Genomic DNA, 21,794 nt, shown 5'->3' with positions numbered 1-21,794 from the left:
TGTGTAGTTCTCTTCATGAAGTGGTCGAACCTCCCCCATTTAATTGTCCAATCAATCCCCATCAATGCTCCTTTTCTTTTCCGTATAAAGACAAAATAAGAAAGGTGAGAATAATATCAAACCAAAGACAATTGAAACTTTTCGGCTAAGAAAAAAAATTAGATTGTTTATTTATGAATTCCAACTAACTAACTAACTATTGGTGGGTCCTTATATGCATTTTGGTGGCACCATGGGTGACACCAAACTTAGTTTGGAGCACTGTGATGAAAAGTTTTTGTTCAAAGCTCCCAAGACTAGCATACATCTTGGTTTGTTTTGAACACCAAACTTGTTCCTCACTATATGCTGCACCAGAAGGTTTTCACCAAGTTTTTGTCAAGTTTGGGTTGGAATTCATAAATGTTGACTTATTCACTATCTTCTAAATATAAAACATGGGTTGCCTCCCATGAAGCACTTCTTTAGCGTCACTAGCTTGACGTTTCTCCCTCATCAGGGTGGTTGGTAATGCTTGAGGTCCTCCCCTCTCGCTGTGGACTTGTATCCATTAGTTGTGTCAATGATCTCTACATGTTCCAGGGAGAGAACTCTATTGATTGTGAAGACTTTCGGTAACTGAGATGGTACAGTGGGGAGATTAGGGGGAATATCTGGGAAGTAAGCTGAGATCACTCTATCTCCTGGAGAGAAGTCTTCCGTAGGGATCTTTTTGTTCCTCCACTTCCTTGGTACCTTCTTCCTCGTGTCCTTTGATATTGCCTTGCTCTTGATGACTTCTTTTCCTAAGGTAGTTGTGATGTTGTCTTCACATGCCTCTAGAGGTTTAGGTTCCTCTAACTTTTCCTTGAGCTGTGGTAGTTGCTGTTTCCCTTGTTTATCAACCAAAGGGGTCTCCAGATAGGTTGGGTGTGCTTTAGTGCTTGCTTCCTCCTTTAGCATCACATTATGATCTTTGCTTGGTTCCTTGTGCTCTTGATCTGCTTCTTGTGAGAGTTTGAAGACATTAAAGCTGAGCCGTTCATCATGGATTCTCAATATTAGCTCCCCTTTCTCCACATCTATGAGTGCTCTGGCCGTAGCTAGGAAGGGTTTTCCCAATATGATTAGGTGTGTGTGACTCTCTTCCATGTCCAGGATGACAAAGTCTGTTGGGAGAAAGTATTTCCCAACCTTTAGCAAAACATTTTCCACCACTCCTATTGCTTGCTTTTGAGTCTTGTCAGCCAGTCTGATGACCACATCTGTGGGCATTATCTCATTGATCTGCAGCCTCTTTACCAAGGATAATGGCAGTAAGTTGATGCTTGCCCCCAAATCACAGAGTGCTCTATCGAACACTGTTTCTCCTATGGCACAGGGGATGTGAAAACTCCCTGGGTCTCTTCTTTTTGTAGGCAGCTCAGGTTGAATAAGGGCACTACATTCCTTGTTTAACACTATAGTCTGGCCTCCTTTGATTGAACTTTTTCTGGGAAGAAGTTCCTTTATATACTTGAAGAACACATGCATTTGTTGGATGGCCTTGATGAATGGTATGTTCAAATGCGGAGATGCAAACAAGTCTAGGAACCTGGAGTATATTCTCTTCCCCACAGCACTATTGAGTAGTTGGGGAAATACTGCATAGAGCTTAAGCAACTCTTGTTGTGAGATTTTTGGTTCTTGGTGATCTCTATCATCCTCCTCTGTTGAGTTGTCTTCAGGCTGTTAGGAGAGTTTGCTTTGCTTGTCTTCATCCTCTTGATCACTTGTAGTGATCATTTTGCAATCTTCCCATCTTACTTTCTTTGCTTCTCCTCTTGGGTTTTTCTCTGTGTCACTTGGGAAGCCATCTGTAGGTTTGGGAATCTTCTCAGCTAAGCATCCCACTTGGAATTCCAGCTTCTTGATAGTCTCTACTTGGTTCTTAATGTTGGCTCGCACCTCCTCCTTGAACACCTTGTCTTCTTGAATCTCTTGGCATATTCCTTCAAGTAAGGTTTCAAGCTTAGAGAGTCTGTCATCAATTGATGGTAGATTGGGAGTAGAGGTGTTGTTTTGGTTTTGATATGGATGTGGAGAAGTGTTGTTGTGGGGGTGTTGATATGTCCTCTGTGTGAATTGTTAATGAGCTGCATTGTTGTTGGAGTTGTAACGTCTCTGGTCTTGGCTTTGATCTTGCTGATTCCCCCACCCAAAGTTTGGGTGGTTCCTCCATCCAGAGTTGTATGAATTGGAGTATGGATCATGGTTCTGTCTAGGTGAATTCCCAATATAGTTAGCTTGCTCAAGGTTACCCTCTGCCTCTTCTTCAACTCCTTCTTGGGTTATTGAGGAGGTGGTGATTGCTGTCACTTGGTTCCTCTCCTTTTTCTTGGTGAGGTCAGCTAGCTGCTTGGTAATGAGCTTGTTCTGAGCCAGCAGAGCATCTACATTGTTTAGCTCTATCACTCCCTTAGTGTTCCCTCTTTCGGAAGCATAGAAGTAGTCATTCTCAGCTACAGTTTCAATGACATCTATGGCTTCTTCAATGGTCTTCTTCTTGTTCAAGGATCCTCCAGAGGAATGATCTACTGCCTTTTTTGATTCATATGACAAGCCTTCATAGAAGATGTGCAGTTGGACCCACTCATTGAACATCTCTGGTGGGCATCTCCTTGTTAGGTCTTTGAACCTTTCCCAAGCTTCATAAAGTGTCTCCCCATCTTGCTGTCTGAACGTCTGTACTTCGGTTCTCAACCTATTGATCCTTTGAGGGGGTAAAACCTTGCCAAAAACTTATTCACTACCTCCTTCTAATTTGTCAGGCTTTCTTTTGGGAAGGATTCAAGCCATTTGAATGCCTTGTCCCTGATTGAAAATGGGAGCAAGAGCAGCCTATAGACATCCTGGTGGACTCCATTGGACTTCACTGTGTCACAAATCCTCAAGAAGATGGTCAAGTGTTGATTCGGATCTTCTTGAGCACCTCCTCCAAATGAGCAATTATTTTGCACAAGAGTGATGAGCTGAGGTTTTAGCTCGAAATTGTTGGCATGATGGTGGGCTTCTGAATGCTGCTCCCACAGTTTCCAGGATTAGGATTGATATAGGATCCTAAGACTCTTCTATCCTCCCCAGCATGATTTGCTCTACCTCCTCCCCCATGGTTATTAGCTTCTTCTTCATGTTGGTTTTCCATGTTGCCTTCCATGTTTAGTTCAAGGTGTTCCTCCTCCTCTTCAGCACCGATTGCATGTTTTCCTCTTGCTTCCCTCCTTAATCTAAGGAGGGTCCTCTCTGGTTCAGAATCGAAAGAAGTTGAAGCCCCGCTTCTTCTCCCTGTCATACAACCAACAAGTGCAAGCAAGGAAAAACTATGTGCAGATAGTATTGCTGTCAGAATTACTGTTAGTTGTGAGTGATGCAATATATCAAACAGTTAGTGGGTTAGCAAACTGAGTTGTAAATAATAAAGAAACGAAAAAGTAGAGGGGGAAGGGAAGAAGTTAACTAAGACAGAAAGTAAATTACTCAAACAGAAAGTTAATTCAACAAAACAAAAATGCTCAATCTAGTGATCTTCCAATCTAAAAATTGTTGATGCACAATCAATCCCCGTCAACGGCGCCATAAACTTGATGCAAGTGGAAATTGTCTCTCAACAAATTTCCTTCGACAAGTGTACCGAATTTGTCGTCAAGTATCACAATAGAGTAAGGTCGAATCCCACAGGGTTTGATTGATCAAGCAACTTTAATTAGAAGAATGTTCTAGTTGAGCGAATTCAGAATTTGGGTTGAGAATTGCAGAAAATAAAATGGCGGTAATGTAAATGACAGGAAAAGTAAATGCTAGAATTAAAGAGCTGGAAGTAAATGACTGAAATTAAATTGCAAAATTGTAAATGGGAATGGGGTGTTTGCTCATGAAAGTAAACGCAGAATTTAAAGAGAATGGGTGAGATCAGAATTTGGGGAGTTCATTGGGCGCAAGAGATGTTGCAATTCTCCGGATCAAGTTCATTTTCATCTCTTCCTCAATCAATGCACTCATTGATCTCCTTGGCAATCTTAATTGATTGAATTACAATTTCTTGCAATTCAATCTCTCAAATCTTGATCAATAGCCAATTCCTTGGTCAATTGCTCATGAGAAGAGATGAAGTGTGGTCACTGATTATACCACATGCATTTCCCAAATCAAGTATTGAGAGGATTATAGTCACATATCCATCCAAACCCAATTTAGTCCAGCATGAGAAAGCATTTCTAGCTTGATCTCTTCATTCCTCTTTCAAGGCTCAGAAGAGATCCAAGTTTGAATAGTTTCTTTTCCAAGATAACTACCCAATGGGATGAAGACCGAAAGCTTTCAAGTAAAATCAAGAGAGAAGATAGAAGAAGAATAATGAAAACTAGTATTGATCCATCAAAGTACAACAGAGCTCCCTAACCCAATGAAAGCGGTTTAGTTGTTCATAGCTCTAGAAAATGAAAACAAAGATGGAGAATACATCATGGAACTAAAAGAGCAGAGAAGGTAAAATACAGAGAGTAGTGTTATTTTCCAACTTCCAGAACTTCCCACTAATTCAAAGCTACTCCTATATATACTACTCTTCTTAGCTTCTAGTTGGTTCTTCAAGTCTTGGGCCTTTGGATCTTGAGTTTGAAGCAGTTCTCTTCTTCATTTGGGCTTGGCTTTACTTGCAGAGAGAAAATGTGAAATGGGCAGAGACTTTAGCTCAGGACGTTAGGGGTGTTAACGTTTAAGTGAAAGTATGAGTTAGAGAACGTTAGTGACACTCAACATTTTCACTAACGTTCCAATGTACCCCTTTGCCTCACGTTAGAGCCCACGTTAACTAGGTTAAAGTGGCTTCTAATGTGGCCTTGCCAACCTTCGAGAACGTTAGTGACACTCAACATTGTCACTAACGTTCTAGTGTGCCCCTATGTCTCACGTTAGAGTCCACGTTAACTAGGTTAACGTGGCTTCTAACGTGGCCTTGCCAACTTTTGAGAATGTTAGTGACACTCAACATTGTCACTAACGTTCCAATGTACCCCTATATCTAACGTGGCCATTCTTAGCCATACCCAACGTTAGTGACAATGTTGAGTGTCACTAACGTTGGCTCATCATTCACTCATCAACGTTAGATTCCACGTTAACTAAGTTAACGTGGAAGTTAACGTGGCTCCTTGGGGGTTTTGTGGGTGCTTCCAACGTTAGTGACAATGTTGGGTGTCACTAACGTTGTCGACCTCCTTTGCCTCTTACGTTAGCTCCCACGTTAACCAAGTTAACGTGGGAGTTAACGTGGTACATTTCACCTTAGGCCAACGTTAGTGACAATGTTGAGTGTCACTAACGTTGGCTTCCTTCCACCTTTTAACGTTAGAGGCCACGCTAACTAAGTTAACGTGGACTCTAACGTGGCCACTTATGATCATTGGCCAACGTTAGTGATAATGTTAAGTGTCACTAACGTTGGCTCAAAGTCCCTTCTTCTCGTTAGAGTTCACGTTAACTTAATTATCGTGACTCTTAACGTGGGCAATGATGGCTTCGAGAGCGTTATTAGCAATCACTTTTCTCATTAACTTTGCAAGTTACCTCCCATTCCATGTTAGTGGTCACGTTAATTAGATTAACGTGACTGCTAAGTGGTTCTTCCTTGCTTCCCTTGGTCCTGAGATCAAGCAATAGAGTGCATCAAAGTTCTAGTCCAAGTCATGGGTAATGCAACATACAATTTGTCACTAAACTCATGCAAAATCCTCATGAAATCATGTAAAATGCACAATGTATGCTTGAATCAAGGTATAAGTGAATATCCACCCAAAACTAGCTTATTTCCTAAAGAAATGCATGAAATTACCCTAAAAATAGTAAAGAAAAGGTTAGTGAAACTGGCCAAAGATGCCCTGGCATCAACAACCCTTTTAAATTGATAAGCGGATTTTCACTAGTTAAGAACTGTACCTGCAACGTATTTATTCCATTAAATTCTTAATCAGTCAATTTCCGCCTCTGTCAATTTTTGGCGCCGTTGCCGGGGAGTTACAATAGTGTGCTAATTTATTGGTTGGAATTTATTTATTTGCATTTTATTTTATTTTGTTTTATTACCATGAGCTCTATTTTTTTCTCGTTGAATGACACGTTCACTGCCTGATTCGAGCTTAGCTACTTTTGATCCTAAAATCGAAAGAACTCTTTCACGTATTAGGCAAGCTCAACGTCGATTAGCCTCTGAGGGTGGTGAAGTGATTGTTATTGATTCAGCAATCTCATCTGAAGGCGAATTTGAACCGCCATTTGAGGAAGAAACAAGCTCATTTACTACTAATTTAGTTGATTCATGTGCAGGTAACATGGCAAAACCTAGGAGGATTACTCTCCAGGAAGCTGGAGCCCCAGATTTTATACTGTAGCTGTATCAAGTGCATCACCCAACGGTGGCTACAGATTTTGAACTGAAAACTGCACTAATCAACTTGCTGCCCAAGTTTCATGGCTTACCTGCTCAAGAGCCTATTAAGCACCTTAGGGATTTCCAAACAGCCTGTTCTACTGTTAGGCATCATGGTGCGGATGAAACTCTTATTCTGTTAACCGCCTTCCCGTTTTCTCTTGAGGGAAAGGCGAGGGAATGGTACTACACCCAACCTGAAGTGACTGTTACTAACTGGGATATGCATAGAAGAGAATTTTTAGAGAAATACTTTCTAGCTGAAGTTACTGATAGATTGAGGAAAGAAATTTCTATGATCATTCAAGGCGAATCCGAGACTCTCTACGAATATTGGGAGCGCTTCAACAATCTCCTGGACGCATGCCCCCATCACATGATCAACAAGATGGTGTTGATCAGCTACTTCACACAAGGCATGAAGCCTCAGGATAAGACCACATTGGAAGGTGCTAGTAATGGTTCTATGAAAAAGTACAAGACCGAAGATGAAGCATGGCAATTGATCAGCGACTTAGCTGAGTCCACTAGGAATCACAGGCATAGGCACAGCCACTCAAAAGCTGTTACTGAAGTTTCTTCTAGCAAAGAGACTTCTGCTCTGACCCAGAGTATATGTGAAATGACCAACCTACTGAAACAGATGCAGTTGAATCAACAACAAGCGCAACAAGCTCAGCCTCCCCTGCCACAACAAAGCCAACAGTTGGTTCCCCAAAGAGTGTGCGGGATCTGTGCTAATTATAGTCATTATACTGATGAATGTCCGCAGCTCCAACAGGAAGACAATACTGTGGCAGCCACTCACAACTTCTATGACCGCCCAAATCAAGGATGCAACCAAGGTGGCAACTATAACCATGGATGGCTGGACAATTCCAACCAAGGTTGAAGAGACAATTCTAACCATGGTTGGAGGGACAACTATAACAGAGGAGGCAGAGATAGCAATGGAAACCAGAGGTGGAATAACAGTAACAATAACAGACAGTAGAATCAGAACCAACCTTACAGAGCCCCTCACCAAAGACAGTCTCAAGGACCACAGCACAACCAACCACAAGTACCTCAGGTCACTTATTCTAATTCTTCATCAAATGACGAGATGCTCCGGTCTCTTGCACAAGGACAACAAGACATGCATACGCAGCTGAATTCTACTTTAAATGGTTTGATTGCCACTTTACAAGCTCTCGTCTCACGGTTAGATTCCTCACCTAGTTCCACCAATCAACCTTCAAGCTCCAGTGGAATTCCTTCTCAACCCCTACCTAATCCCAAAGGTGGCATCGATGCCATCACTTTGAGGTCCGGAACCATATTACAGGAGAGGAACCAGAAGGAGCCAAGTCCAACAGTACATGTCTCAACTGAGGATGTAGTGGAAGTGGAAGATGTTGAAGAGGAAGAGGACGTACAGAACATAGTTGCAGAAGAAGCAGCTCAACCACAGAATGAAACACCAAAGGATGCAGAAGCTGGAAACAACGCCCTCCCTATTCCCTTTCCACAACTTGTAAGGAAGCCCAAAAAGCAGATAGAACTTGATCCCAAAATAGTAGAAATATTCAAAAAGGTCGAGGTAACTATTCCCCTTTTTGATGTTATTCAGCAGGTACCTAAATATGCAAAGTTTCTAAAAGATTTGTGCATACATAAAGATAAAATTAATAAATTCAAAATTATTCCTTTAGGTAGTTCTATATCTGCTTTAATGGGAAATATACCTAAAAATGTAGTGATCCAGGTCTATGTATGGTTAAGTGTACCATTGGAGCTGTAATTTTTTCTAACTGCATGTGTGATTTAGGAGCGTGCATGAGTATTATGCCTTTGTCTATATATGATGTTTTCAGGCTCACTCCCTTAAAAAGGTCGGCAGCTCGTTTTGTGTTAGCAGATAAGAGCATTATTACAGTGGCTGGAATTGCTGAAGCTGTGTTGGTGAGCATTAAGGGGCTCACATTTCCCATTGACTTCTATATCTTGGAGATGCCCCAAAATGACTCAGGAAAGCCCTCATCCATTCTACTTGGAAGACCCTTCTTGAAGACTTCAAAGTTCAAGCTGGATGCCTTTTCAGGAACATATTCTTTTGAGATAGATGACCGATCAGTGAGCTTCAATCTGAATGAAGCTATGAAGCATCCTCCGGAAGATCATTCAGTATTCCAATGCGACATTATTGATGAGATTGTAGCTGCAGTTCACCAGAAGGAAATAAAAGAGAAGCACATGGAGCAAGGTCCAAGTGTGGGGACATCCTCTGAACAAAATGAGGATGCCTTGCCATTATCATTAGCTCCAGAAGGTCCAGAGCCTAGCCATGAGCAGAAATTGGAATTAAAATCCCTTCCTTCACACCTCAAGTATGCTTACCTTGAGGATAAGCAGAAGTTTCCAGTTATCATTGCAAGGGAGCTCACTTTCCAACAGGAAGAACAACTGCTTAGTGTGTTGAGGAAGCATAAGAAAGCAATTGGATGGAGCTTGGCAGATATAGTAGGCATCAGTCCTCAAGTTTGTGAACACAGAATATTCTTAAAAGATGGAGCAAAGCCTGTCCGTCAGCCTCAAAGAAGATTGAAACCCACCATCTTAGAAGTTGTCAAGAAAGAAGTAACCAGACTACTTGAAGCATATATCATTTACCCCATTTCAGATAGCGAATAGGTCAGTCCAGTACAAGTGGTGCCCAAGAAGTCTGGAGTCACAATAGTGAAGAATGAGCATGGAGAGCTTCTGACAACCAAAGTGCAGAATTCATGGAGAGTTTGCATTGACTATAGGCGTCTAAACCAAGCCACTCGCAAGGATCATTACCCCTTGCCTTTTATTGATCAGATGCTTGATCGCCTGTCAAGTAAATCTCATTATTGCTTTTTAGACGGTTATACAGGTTATTTTCAAATCCATATAGCTCCTGATGATCAGGAAAAGACTACTTTTACATGTCCTTTTGGAACTTATGCTTATAAGAGAATGCCCTTTGGCCTATGCAATGCACCAGCTACTTTCCAAAGGTGTATGATAAGTCTTTTCTCTGATCTCATAGAGAACTGTATGGAAGTTTTTATGGATGACTTTATTGTATATGGTGATTCATTTAGCCTTTGCTTGGATAGTTTATCTAGAGTTTTAGACAGGTGTGTTAGTTTAAACCTTGTTTTAAATTTTGAAAAATGTTACTTTATGGTCAAACAAGGTATTGTTCTAGGACACGTTATTTCTAATACTGGTATCTCTGTAGATCCAGCAAATGTAGATGTTATTTCTAGTTTATCTTACCCCTCCTCCGTGAGGGAAGTCCATTTGTTCCTTGGCCACGCAGGTTTTTATAGGAGATTTATTAAGGACTTCAGTAAGGTTGCATTGCCTTTATCCAGACTACTGCAGAAAGATATTGAATTCGAGTTCAGCGAGGATTGCATACAAGCGTTTGATAAGCTGAAGATCACCCTGACTCAAGCTCCAATTGTGAGAGGCCTAGACTGGAGCCACCCATTTGAAATCATGTGTGATGCCTCCAATCACGCAGTAGGAGCAGTACTGGCTCAACGCGAAGGTAATGATCCTTTTGTAATTGCTTATGCATCTAAGACTTTAGATGCTGCTCAGTCTAATTATACTACTACTGAAAAAGAGCTTCTAGCTATTGTTTTTGCTCTGGATAAATTCTGAGCCTATTTACTTGGTACTAAGGTAGTAGTGTACTCAGACCATGCAGCTCTAAAATATTTATTAGCCAAAAAGGAGTCCAAACCAAGGCTAATACGTTGTATACTACTGCTGCAAGAATTTGATTTAGAAATTAAGGATAGGAGTGATAACCATAATTTAGTGGCAGACCACTTGAGTCACCTTGAGCACATTAAGGATGACCCCACTCCTATCAATGATACTTTCCCATTTGATAGCTTAAAGGCAGTATCTGAAGTAGTTCCTTGGTATGCACCTGTAGCTAATTATCTAGTTAGTCACACTTTTCCTCCAAATTTTACTAAGCATCAAAGAGACAAGCTGAAAAGTGAGTCCAAATATTATATATGGGATGATCCATATTTATGGAGGTGTGGTGCTGACCAAGTAATTAGACGGTGTGTGCTTAATCAGAATTTCAGTCCATTTTAGGGGCTTGCCACTCATCTGAGAGTGGAGGACATTTTGGCCCTCAAAGAATAGCTAGAAAAATCCTAGACTGCGGATTCTGGTGGCCTACTCTTTTTAAAGATGCTACTGAATTTTTAAATCTTGTTTCCCTTGCAAAAGGTTTGGTAATATATGCAAGAGGGATGAGATACCTCAACAGATTATGCTTTTCTGTGAAATTTTTGATGTTTGGGGCATTAATAAACCACTATTTTATGGTTTATCTTGTGCTCAATTAAGTGGTTTTTATCAACTCTTTTCTCACTTATTCATACAATTCGCATGTTTTACATTTTCCTTCCTGATTTTGTGCTATGATTGAAAATATGCTTCTTTTATCTTATATTTGCTTATTATTAATCCTCTCTTATTACCATTAGATGCCTTGATATGTGTGTTAAGTGTTTTCAGATATTATAGGGCAGGCATGGCTTGGAGGATGGAAAGGAAGCATGCAAAAGTGGAAGGAATATAAGAAGTTGGAGAAACTGCTAAGCTGTTCAGCCTAACCTCTTCGCACTCAAACAGCTATAACTTTAGCTACAGAGGTCCAAATGATGCGGTTCCAGTTGCGTTGGAAAGCTAACATCCGAGGCTTTGATTTGATATATAATATGCCATAGTTGCCCTGACGCTAGACAACGCGAACACGTGATCCACGCAGACGCGTCGCAGCTGCGAACTTCAATCCGCGCGGCCGTGTGGGCGACGCCTCCGCATCACTTGCCCGCGACCTGTACGGACCAGAAAGTACTGGAAGTGACTTCTGGGCTGTTTCTGACCCAGTTTTCGACCCAGAAAACACAGATTAGAGGCTATAAAGTGGGGGAATGCATCCATTCATCATCATGCTATTCATAATTCACTTTTTATTATTTTAGATGTATTTTTTATAGAGAGAGGTTCTCTCCTCTCTCTTAGGATTAGGATTAGGATTCCTCTTAAAGCATTTAGGATTTATTATTATTCCAACTTACAATTTTCTTCTGAATTCCAGGTTTAATATTCCCTTTACTTATTTTCCCAATTTAATTTATGAACTCTTTATTGTTGAATTTGAATTTATGTTTAAACGTAATTTGATTGCTTTATTTACATGAATGTTTTTAATTTAATTTAGATATTTTCTACCTTTTGGCTTTGGTTGATTAATTGGTGACTCTTGAGTTATCAAACTCATTGTTGAGTGAAAATTGGAATTTTTCAAGAATTGATTCGAGATCCAATAACTCTGACTTTTCCCAAGGAAAGACTGGGACTTGAGGATTCGAATTAATTCATCCACTTGACTCACCTTTATAGTTAGAGGTTAACAAAGTGGGAGAAAAATTCAACTCTCATCACAATTGATAAGGATAACTAAGATAGGACTTCCAGTTCTCATACCTTGCCAAAGGTTTATTTTCCAGTTATTATTATCTTATTTTACTTGTCATTCAACTAACCTTTTACCTTAATCCAAAAACCCAAAACACACTTTTTCATAACCAATAATAAGAACATACCTCCCTGCAATTCCTTGAGAAGACGACCCGAGGTTTAAATACTCGGTTATCAATTTTAAAGGGGTTTGTTACTTGTGACAACCAAAACGTTTGCACGAAAGGATTTTTATTGGTTTAGAAACTATATCTACAACCCGACTATTTTTATAAAATTCTTTACTAGCAAAAATCCCAACGTCAAACTGGCGCCGTTTATTTGTTTATTTGTTTCTCCTTTTTCCCCTTTATTTCTGTTAACTATTATGAATTCTCACCCCTCTCGCTTTGAGTTTAGTTCTAACTTTGTTGAAGAAAATAGAAACCACAGCAGGAATATGCATCAAGGTCAGACCAATCAAGGATGGATGGAGTCAAGAGGATCTAATCAACCCTTTAGGCAACAACACCCTCCAAGATATCATGGACAACGACCATTCTACAATGCATACCCAGCTGAAAGATATGGTGGACAACCTTGTAACTACCAACAAGCCCCACCCCGTGCCTATAGACCATCCTCTCAACATAACCTCGAACCACCACACTCACAAGCTTTTTTTCACCATTCGCCACCATACGATCCTTATCCACCCCAACACCAATCCAATTACTCCCAAGAACCACCACTCCCCCATACACCATACCCATATCCATCAAAGCCAGAATCACAGGTTCGCCTTCAAGAATCAATAAAATAATTTACTGCAACCCTTCATCAACTGGAGCAAGCAATAAATCAATTATCTTCCAGACGTTCAGCCGCTCAATAGACTCCCATGGCTTTATGTGAAGAATCCAATGAAGAACGTAGTACAAAGAAGATGCTAGAAGCTCCAGTGAACAGCATAGAGCATAACTTCGTACTGGAACAAGTAAAGGAAGTTGTCACTGCAGAAGAAGAAGAGTTGGTTGAAGATTTAGGAGATGGCGAACCGCCACCTGAATCCAAAGTTATGGAGAATTTCGTCAAGGATGTTACAATTGATGTTGAGGAGGATTTTGCACAGCCTCCACTGCAAATATCTTATAAAGAACTGAATGGAATAACCCAGGATGCAGGTTTCCTTGATGATGATGATCACGAGTCCTGTTCTCTTAGCGACAAACTTGCATCCGCAAGTGAATTCTTTGAGACAGAAGAATCTTCCCCGAGTGAATATGAAGATGATGTTGAGGTAGATTTTTCTCAACCTCCAATATATGACTTGAGCGATAATGAGGGAGAAATTGAAGACTCTGATCAAGATATGGTTGAAGTGGAAGAAATTTGCAATAAAGTGGAGAAATTCACAGAAGAGCACAAGGGAGTAAAACATACAAAACCACTGGAACCACCTATCCCGAGGCCACTACCACCCAATACAAGCTTCAAGTGGGTAAAATCCTTAGCTTTTATCTTTATTTTTCCACTTGAATATGGTTTACTTGAAACAGATGGCCAGCTTAGAGCTCTTTGCGGCTTTAAGAGTAAAAGGGAAATGGCTCGTACTCAGAGCGGGTGCACAAGGTTCAATAAGGTTCCACGCTTCAAGTCGAAGTGCACGGATTGGTATCATGCTCAATTGAATGGATCACGGAGAACGTCTGGTCACCGTGGTGAGAATCTAATTTCCAAACCGCCTGGATGGAGAAGTATAGATCAAAACGAAAGCAGATTTGGAACCAGAGTTTGGGATCCTAGAGAATACTCTAATATTCATCACCCCGGGAGCCTGAAAATCTGTTTGAAGCTGCTCAGAAGCTTCACATGCCTAGTTTGGGACCCCAGAGGCTATTGGCATTCCAAGCATTGGTGGAGATTTCTGGATGAATTTAAACATAAGCCGCCATAACAGGAAGCTCAACCAATGTCCAACTTAAGGACTTTAACTAAAAGTGCTAGGTGGGAGACAACCCACCATGGTATGATCGTTCCTTTTTTATTTTTATTTAGTTTTATTTGTTTTCAAGTTTTATTTTATTTTTCATTGAACCTGGAATTACTCATGACATTCATATCATTTTGCATTCTGCATACTGCATAAAAAAAAGGGGGAAAACACGCACGCGACGCGGTAGCGTCGCCGACGCGTCCGCGTCACTAGTGCGTTGGGAAGAAAAGAATTGAATAGAGAGTCACGCGAGAGCATGGTTGGAGGCGCGTGATGAGCGGATAATTTATACGCTTTTTGGCATTGTTTTTAGTATGTTTTTAGTATGTTTTAGTTAGTTTTTATTATATTTTTGTTAGTTTTTAGTTAAAATTCACTTTTTTGGACTTTAATATGAGTTTGTGTGTTTTTTTGTGATTTCAGGTATTTTCTGGCTGAAATTGAGGGACCTGAGCAAAAATCTGATTCAGAGGCTGAAAAGGACTGCAGATGCTGTTGGATTCTGATCTCCCTGCAGTCAAAGTGGATTTTCTGGAGCTACAGAAACCCAATTGGTGCACTCTCAATTGCGTTGGAAAGTAGACATTCTGGACTTTCCAGCAATGTATAATAGTCCATACTTTGCCCGAGATTTGATGGCCCAAACAGGCGTTCCAGGTCAGCTCAAGAATTCTGGCGTTTAATGCCGGAACTGGCACAAGAATGGGAGTTAAACGCCCAAACTGGCACAAAAGCTGGCGTTTAACTCCAAGAAAAGTCTCTACACATGAAAGCTTCAATGCTCAGCCCAAGAACACACCAAGTGGGCCCAGAAGTAGATTTTTATGTCATTTACTCATCTTTGTAAACCCTAAGCTACTAGTTCTCTACAAATAGGACCTTTTGCTATTGTATTTTTCATCTTTGGATCTTTGAATCTTTTGATCACTTTAGATCATCTTTGGACATCGAGTTCTTAGATCATTGGGGGCTGGCCTCACGGCCATGCCTAGACCTTGTTCTTATGTATTTTCAACGGTGGAGTTTCTACACACCATAGATTAAGGTGTGGAGCTCTATTGTACCTCTAGTATTAATGCAATTACTATTGTTCTTCTATTCAATTCAGCTTATTCTTGTTCTAAGATATTCATTTGCACCCAAGAACATGATGAATGTGATGATTTTGTGACACTCATCATCATTCTCACTTATGAACGCGTGCTTGACAACCACCTCCGTTCTACAAGCAAACAAGGCATGAATGTTTATCTCTTGGATTCCTTAATCAGAATCTTCATGGTATAAGCTAGAATTGATGGCGGCATTCAAGAGAATCCGGAAGGTCTAAACCTTGTCTGTGGTATTCTGAGTAGGATTCAAGGATTGAATGACTGTGACGAGCTTCAAACTCCTGAAGGCTGGGCGTTAGTGACAGACGCAAAAGAATCACTGGATTCTATTCCAACTTGATTGAGAACCGACAAATGATTAGCCGTGCTGTGACAAAGCGCGTTGAACATTTTCACTGAGAGGACGGGACTGTAGCCATTGACAACGGTGATGCCCAACATACAGCTTGCCATAGAAAGGAGTCAGAAGGATTGGATGAAGACAGTAGGAAAGCAGAGAGACGGAAGGGACAAAGCATCTCCATAGCTTATCTGAAATTCTCACCAATGAATTAAATAAGTATCTCTATCTTTATTTTATGCTTTATTCATAAATCATCCATAACCATTTGAATCTACCTGACTGAGATTTACAAGATGACCATTGCTTCCTTCATACCAACAATCTCCGTTGGATCGACCCTTACTCGCGTAAGGTTTATTACTTGGACGACCCAGTGCACTTGCTGGTTAGTTGTGCGAAGTTGTGATAAAGAGTTGAGATTGCAATTGAGCGTACCATGTTGATGGCGCCATTGATGATCACAATTTCGTGCACCAAGTTTTTGGCGCCGTTGCCGGGGATTGTTTGAGTTTGGACAACTGACGGTTCATCTTGTTGCTTAGATTAGGTATTTTTCTTCAGAATTTTTAAGAATGAATTCTAGAGTTTCAAGGTGATGTTTTCATCATCACCAAAGCTGATTGATTCTCATCAATTTAGCTCTTGAATGCAATGTCCTGCTGAAGCTTGGCTAGCCATGTCTAATTTCTTTAGACTAAAGCTTTATACTAACATTGCATGATTCCTGGAATTCTTATTAAAAATTTTGAATCTCTTTATTTTCTTTTCCATATAATTTTCGAAAAATCCAAAAAAAAAATTATAAAAGCTTAAAATCAAAAATATTTTTATGTTTCTTGTTGAGTCTAGTGTCTCATTTTATGTTTGGTGTCAATTGCATGTTTCTATTCTTCTTGCATTTTTTCGAATTCAATCATGTGTCTTCATTGATCTTCAAGTTGTTATTGATGATTTTCTTACTCTGATCTTTAAATTCTCTTGTCGTGAGTGTTTTGTTGTTTCTCATATGCATTCTCAATTTGTCAGTGTCAATAGTATACAAACTTCTAAGTTTGGTGTCTTGCATGCATTGTTTATTTGATTTTGAGTAAGGGAAAAGAGTTAGATAAAATTGTTGAACAAAGGATTGAGATTAAAAGATCTTTGAGGAGGTGGAAGTCCTTAGAAATAGAAGGATGGAAGTGGAATACGCTTTGTCAAGAACCTTGGAATCATCTTTGCCTAGGTTGTTATCTACACCTTCATTTGAGTGGGTGAAATTCATTTCTATTAGCTTTACTATCCCACCTGAATATGGTTTGCTTGAAACGGATGGCCAACTTAGGGAACTCTGTGGGATGAAGTGTAAGCGGAAAAGGTTTTGTGGTGGGCGTTGCAAATCAAGGCTCATTATGGTTGATGCATCAAACATGAAATATAAAGGTTAGAGTAGTGCTCAAATAGATGGGTCTAGGAGGATTGTTGGCCATTATATAGATAATTCACCTTACTCACCACCCGATTGGACTAATAATGATGATCAATTTCAAGACGGGTGTGAAAATAAAGTGTGGGATCCTGGATTAGAAAAAGAGGATCAACTTTGGGAGCCCCAAGCTTGTGAAGAACTCCATCAACACTTGGCTCAATCCATGAGAAATCTTGGGGCACAATGGAGAACCAAGCATTGGTGGGAGTTCCAAGATGAATTCAAGCACAAGCCACCATGAGATGAGCTCCCCATAAGTCCAACTTAAGGACAATAAACAAAAGTGCTAGGTGGGAGACACCCCACCATGGTAACTTCTTTTCATTTTCTCTTTTTGTACATATTGGTAATTAGTTTAAATTCATGTTTTTGGTTAGTTTGTTGAGTTCATTTGATAGTTTAGTATGTTAAATAAGGTTTTAGGGTGTTTTGGTAGCTGTTTGGAGGTTTGGAATGCTTGGATTGGTGCAAAAACATAGAAGAAAATTTTGAAAAATAGAGGGCCATCCACGCGTACGCACACTTCCAGCATTTTCGATCATCCACGCACACGCGTACATGGCGCGCACGTGTGGATGCAGAAGTTCCACCCCCAACCAATAACCCGAGAGTTATGCAAACGTTGCGTGTGCATTGTGCCTGAGGCACAAACGACTTCACGCGTACGCGTATATGGCGCGTACGCGTCCCTCTCGGAAAAAAAAAAGAAAGAGGAGCAGAGACGCGTATGCCCTTATTTCAACCATTTCTTTTCTTCTCCTCCTTACATCTCTCTCCTTCTCCTTTCTTCTTCCCTGCTTCTATACCTCATCCAACACTCCCAAACACCATCAATAACCATTTATTTTAGTTAACTAATTCGTTAGTTAGTTGATTAGTTAGTTTTAGTTAGTTTTCATTTCATTTCATTTTCTCTTTTTCATTGTAAGTGTTGGATTGTTATTCTTGGTTACCTTTAATTGCTGCTGAGTATTAAAAAGGGATGTTTTCTTAACATCGCTATGTTTATAATCTTTGTGGATTCTATTGTTGAGGTTATATTTTGCTACTTGGTTTTAAGTTCTTCATGCTTACCTTTCGAAAAATACCAAGTGATGAGAATTGCCTTCGAGCTTGTGACTCTTCTTGAATTACATGATTTGGCCAACATGTGATTTGAGCCTTATTTCGTGATTAGGCAACTTCTTGATGGATGATGTTGTGCATTTACCTTAATTCATTGTATTTCATGATCATATGCATCTATAGGCTTTAGCTTGAATGCTGTCATGCTTCTTTAATGCTTGATTTACCTTGCAAGTTCACTTAAAGCATCTCAAGCATGCTAGAATGAGTAAAGTGCATGCTTCTTTAGTAACATAGCTTTTATGCTAATGTGTGTTCTAAACCGCGCAATTTAGAATTCACACAATTATTTTTCATTAATGTCACACTAATTCACTCACCTCATTCTAGTGATTTACCTCCTTCCAACAATGTATGCTTCCTTGCTTTTATATCTTCTCATCTTATGGTGTCATTTTCTATTTTTCATGATATGATGCACCACAAGTAATAACAGAAGTAAGACTAAGAATACACAGCACCGGTTGACCTACCAGCTGAAGGTAGCAACCCGGAGAGTCGCCGTACCCCCTTGCTCATCTTTGAATGCACCGAGGACGGTGCAAACTTTTAAGTGTGGGGAGGTCGTCCGACCGGTCGGCAATTTTGGGTGACAAGTTTCTAATTCCAACACTTTTGCATTTCATTCTAGGATTTTAGGATTTTTACTTGCATTTTCTTATTTTTGCATATGTATACACAATAAGCTTAGTCAAAATAATGAGATTTTTCAAGAATTCTATCTATAGGGCACCTCAATTGATTTGAGTGAAAACTTTTCATAGAACTTGCTTGAATTATATATCTTGTGGATCATGTTTTTGAGCTAAGAACACAAGCAAGTGAGTCTTGAGCCTAATGGTGCGGTTACATCTTATAACCACTTATTTTTCCTTCTTGTGTATAATTGTTCTCTCTCTATGAGGGTAATCTTTGATTTGTTTGATTCTTTATGTCCATTATTTTGTGTATTCATGCATTTATATGATTGAGGCCATCATTTCATTAGCTCACTTACCCAAATAGCCTACCTTTTATCTTCCATTGTTAGCCAACTTTGAGCCTACGCCTAACCCACTTTGTTCTTATTTTAGCACATTACAAGCCTCAAAGCGAAAAATAATAAATGTCCTTATTTGGATCTTTGATTAGCTTAGGCTAGAGTGTGTGTATCATTCAAGTGTGGGAATATTAGGACATTGGGGGAATAAAAGGGTAGTTTTGTATTGTTATTGAAAATATTGGGAAGTGGGTACTGATGAGCGGATAATTTATACGCTTTTTGGCATTGTTTTCATATAGTTTTTAGTAAGTTTGAGCTACTTTTGGGGATGTTTTCATTAGTTTTTATGTTAAATTCACATTTTTGGACTTTACTATGAGTTTGTGTGTTTTTCTGTGATTTCAGGTAAATTCTGACTGAAATTGAGGGATTTGAGCAAAACTCTGAAAAAGGCTGACAAAAGGACTGCTGATGCTGTTGGATTCTGACCTCCCTGCACTCGAAATGGATTTTCTGGAGCTACAGAACTCTAAATGGCGCGCTCTTAACGGCGTTGGAAAGTAGACATCCAGGGCTTTCCAGCAATATATAATAGTCCATACTTTATTCGAAGAATGACGACGTAACTTGGCGTTGAACGCCAAGTACATGCTGCTGTCTGGAGTTAAACGCCAGAAAAACGTCATGATCCGGAGTTGAACGCCCAAAACACGTCATAACTCGAAGTTCAACTCCAAGAGAAGCCTCAGCTCGTGGATTGATCAAGCTCAGCCCAAGCACACACCAAGTGGGCCCCGGAAGTGGATTTATGCATCAATTACTTACTCATGTAAACCCTAGGAGCTAGTTTATTATAAATAGGATGAATTACTAATGTATTAGAAATCTTTGGTCTCAGTTTTGTTTTATTCTTCATCCTAAGAGACTATTGATCACGTTTTAGGGGGCTGGCCATTCGGCCATGCCTGAACCTCTTTCACTTATGTATTTTCAACGGTGGAGTTTCTGCACACCATAGATTAAGGGTGTGGAGCTCTGCTGTACCTCAAGTATTAATGAAGTTCTATTTTCTCTTATTCGGTCTCTATCTTATTTTTATTCCAAGATATTCATTCGTACCCAAGAACATGATGAATGTGATGAGTTAGATAACCCTCATTATTATTCTCACTTATGAACGCGCGTGATTGACAACCACTTCCGTTCTACATGCAACAGAGCTTGAATGTGTATCTCTTAGATTCCCCAACAGAATCTTCGTGGTATAAGCTAGATAGATGGCGGAATTTATGAGGATCCGGAAAGTCCAACCTTGTCTGTGGTGTTCCGAGTAGGATCCTGGGAATCCGGAAAGTCTCACCTTGTCTGTGGTATTCCGAGTAGGATTCCGGTAATGAATGACTGTGACGTGCTTCAAACTTGCAACCTGCTGGGCGTTAGTGACAGACGCAAAAGGATCAATGGATTCTATTCCAGTAGGAGCGGGAACCAACCGGTGATTAGCCGTACTGTGACAGAGTGCGTGAGCATTAGTTTTCACTGCGAGGATGGGATGTAGCCATCAACCATGGGTGATGCCTCCAGATGATTAGCTGTGCGACTGACAACCGCATAGGATATTTTCCCGATAGGATGAAAGTAGCCACAGCTGATGGTGAACCCCTATACACAGCTTGCCATGGAAAGGAGTAAGAAGGATTGAGTAGAAGCAGTAGGAGAGCAGGCGTCCTTGAGTCATACAGCATCTTCATATACTTAACTGATACCTCTACTAATGAATCTGCATAAGTATTTCTATCTCTTTTATTATCTATTTTCTATTTTTTTCCAATAATCATAATTACCCTTTAATCTTCCTAACTGAGATTTTCAAGGTGACCATAGCTTGCTTCATACCAACAATCTCTGTGGATTCGACCCTTACTCACGTAAGGTATTACTTGGACGACCCAGTACACTTGCTGGTTAGTTGAACGGAGTTGTGAAAATAAACAGTGCCCTAAGAGTAAACATCATCAAAGTATAAAGAACATGTGATCACAATTTCGTCCACCAAGTTTTTGGCGCCGTTGCCGGGGATTGTTCGAGTATGGACAACTGACGGTTCATCTTGTTGCTCAGATTAGGTAATTTTCTTTTCAAAAATCTTTTTCAAAATTTTTCTTTTCTTTTTTGTTTTTCTAAAATATTTTTTTCGAAAAAAATTTTTTTTAATAAAAATCCAAAAAAATTAGAAAATCATAAAAATCAAAAATATTTTGTGTTTCTTGTTTAAGTCTTGAGTCAATTTTAAGTTTGGTGTCAATTGCATGCCTTAAAAATTTTTCTTGCATTTTTTTCGAAAATCCATGCATTCATAGTGTTCTTCATGATCTTCAAGTTGTTCTTGATAAGTCCTCTTGTTTGATCTTGATGATTTCTTGTTTTGTGTTGTTTGTTGTTTTTCATGTGCATCTTTGCATTCATATTTTCCATGCATTAAAAATTTCTAAGTTTGGTGTCTTGCATGTTTCCTTTGCATCAAAAATTTTTCAAAATTATGTTCTTGATGTTCATCATGATCTTCAAAGTGTTCTTGGTGTTCATCTTGACATTCATAGCATTCTTGCATGCATTCATGGTTTTGATCTAAAAATTTCATGCATAAAGTATTTTTATTGTTTTTCTCTCTCATAAATTAAAAATTCAAAAATCAAAAAATATCTTTTCCTTATTTCCCTCCAAATTTTCGAAATTTTGGGTTGACTTGGTCAAAAATTTTCAAAATTAGTTGTTTCTTACAAGTCAAGTCAAAATTTCAATTTTAAAAAATCTTATC

The 21,794-nt window shown here is 39.6% G+C and overlaps 1 protein-coding gene across 1 annotated transcript; it reads right to left on the bottom strand.

Moving 5' to 3' along the window:
- Positions 1-495: 495 nt before the first annotated feature.
- Positions 496-1,512, bottom strand: LOC130966717 (uncharacterized). The gene has a single exon (XM_057891538.1). It carries the CDS (start codon positions 1,510-1,512, stop codon positions 496-498), a length of 1,017 nt encoding a protein of 338 aa, XP_057747521.1.
- Positions 1,513-21,794: the final 20,282 nt, after the last annotated feature.

Source organism: Arachis stenosperma, chromosome 3 (assembly GCF_014773155.1).
Source record: "Arachis stenosperma cultivar V10309 chromosome 3, arast.V10309.gnm1.PFL2, whole genome shotgun sequence".
Classification (NCBI taxonomy): domain Eukaryota; kingdom Viridiplantae; phylum Streptophyta; class Magnoliopsida; order Fabales; family Fabaceae; genus Arachis; species Arachis stenosperma.
The sequence above is the reverse complement of the archived record's forward strand: the minus strand, read 5'-3'. Positions and strand labels throughout refer to the sequence as shown.

Excerpts from the sequence above, each read along its gene's own strand:
- LOC130966717 (XM_057891538.1), bottom strand. The coding sequence starts at position 1,512 with ATGCATGTGTTCTTCAAGTATATAAAGGAACTTCTTCCCAGAAAAAGT.